We start from the raw sequence: 1,397 nt of genomic DNA, 5'->3' as shown, positions 1-1,397 counted from the left end.
CTGCCCGGCTCGGGAGCCCTGAGGGGGGGTTTCTGGCGAGTGTGTGGGCTGTGTCCGGGAGGAGGGGGAGGGCGGGGGGGCAGCGAGACCCCCCATAAGCGGGAGGGGCTCCCGAGCCGATCATTAATTGTGAAAAAGATTAATTTGTTCAAAAACCTTGGAGCCTGACGAGGCTGGATCAATGCTGACCTTGGCCAGCCTGATAGGAAAATGAGTGTTTTGGACGTGCCACCTCTTCCCCGGCCACGCCATTTTCCCCAGCTTTGGCTGTTGCCTCACGTAGCCCATCCAGCATAGGCTGGGGCAGCGACACAGGTTTGAGTATTTCATGCTCTGCTATACGTGAGTTGGTCTCTGTAAAGAGCGTTCCCTGACTGATTTTTGTATGCAGAAAGTAACTGAAGTGTTAAAACAGTACCTTTTAATTTCACAGGCATCACACACCTGGGAAATGTGCAACAAAGTTAAGATTTAACTAAATGTTAGAGAGTCCTCTCATCATATCGCATCTGCTGATCTCTCCAGCCAGCCTGCCCTTTTCTTCCCACCCACTTACAGGCTCACGCTGAGGTTACACGCCGAGGTTACGCTCCGGGTTGCGGTGGAGCACCCAAACCAGGTTAACCGCTCACCTCGCCATCCTGGCTCCACACCTGGCCATTGGCTCCTGCCCCTGATTTGCTTCCCTGAGCAGCGCTGACGTCGGCACCCTCATAACCCTGTAGTTGAACACCGAACTGATCAGCTGAAAGGTAGCAACCCTCCCCCCCAAAAAAAATCAGAAAATAAATTATGTTTACCTGTTGGCATCGCAAATGCCTGTCTGCTGAGTCCCGAGTGTTGCACAGAGCTCAGCACGTTTGCAGTACAAGTGGTAAATGCTTAAGGCATAATTGGCACTGAAAATATGTTCTTCAAACCAACTACACCCTCAGCCTCCATCAGAGAGGATAGAAAGTGGGCATCTATTTCCAAAACACAGCTTCATCTGGATCCCCACTGCACTGTTCACCTCCTTCCTTGGATGCCCACCTGTTCTATTACACAGGACACTAGCGGCCAATGTGATTTCTTCCTCATCTCCATAACACAAAGTAGGAAGAGGTGAGGAAGACGGGTAGCCATCTCTGTAGACAGATGTTACGAAGAAGCCTAACTCTTTATGTATTTGGTTAGTTGTCAATTAGAAAAGCAAACCCAGGCTGGTATTAGCTTGCTGGAAGTCAGAAAATAACCACACTTTCTTCAGCTTTAAGTTTGGATGACAGCGCAGAGCACTGGCAGTGCTCAGCATCCTACCTTTGTGCTGCTGCCCTGCAGGTGCTCTTGAGGTACACTGTGCCTTGGCACGGGCTGAGATGCATGAAAGAAGCAATATAAAGCTACCACTTTTCACA

General features: G+C 50.3%; 1 protein-coding gene across 1 annotated transcript in view; it reads right to left on the bottom strand.

Moving 5' to 3' along the window:
- PDHA1 (pyruvate dehydrogenase (lipoamide) alpha 1) overlaps window positions 1-1,125 on the bottom strand; it is a 14,966-nt gene extending 13,841 nt beyond the window's left edge. Inside the window, exons 1-2 of the mRNA XM_009325502.1 lie at window positions 1,033-1,125; window positions 633-719 (exon numbers count right to left, since the gene is read on the bottom strand). Coding sequence (XP_009323777.1) covers window positions 633-719; window positions 1,033-1,125 — 180 coding nt within the window. The remainder of the gene's footprint in view (window positions 1-632; window positions 720-1,032) is intronic.
- Window positions 1,126-1,397: the final 272 nt, after the last annotated feature.

Source organism: Pygoscelis adeliae, unplaced genomic scaffold, assembly GCF_000699105.1.
Source record: "Pygoscelis adeliae isolate BGI_AS28 unplaced genomic scaffold, ASM69910v1 Scaffold386, whole genome shotgun sequence".
Classification (NCBI taxonomy): Eukaryota; Metazoa; Chordata; class Aves; order Sphenisciformes; family Spheniscidae; genus Pygoscelis; species Pygoscelis adeliae.
Note: the sequence above shows the minus strand (reverse complement) of the source record. Positions and strands in the feature narration are given on the sequence as shown.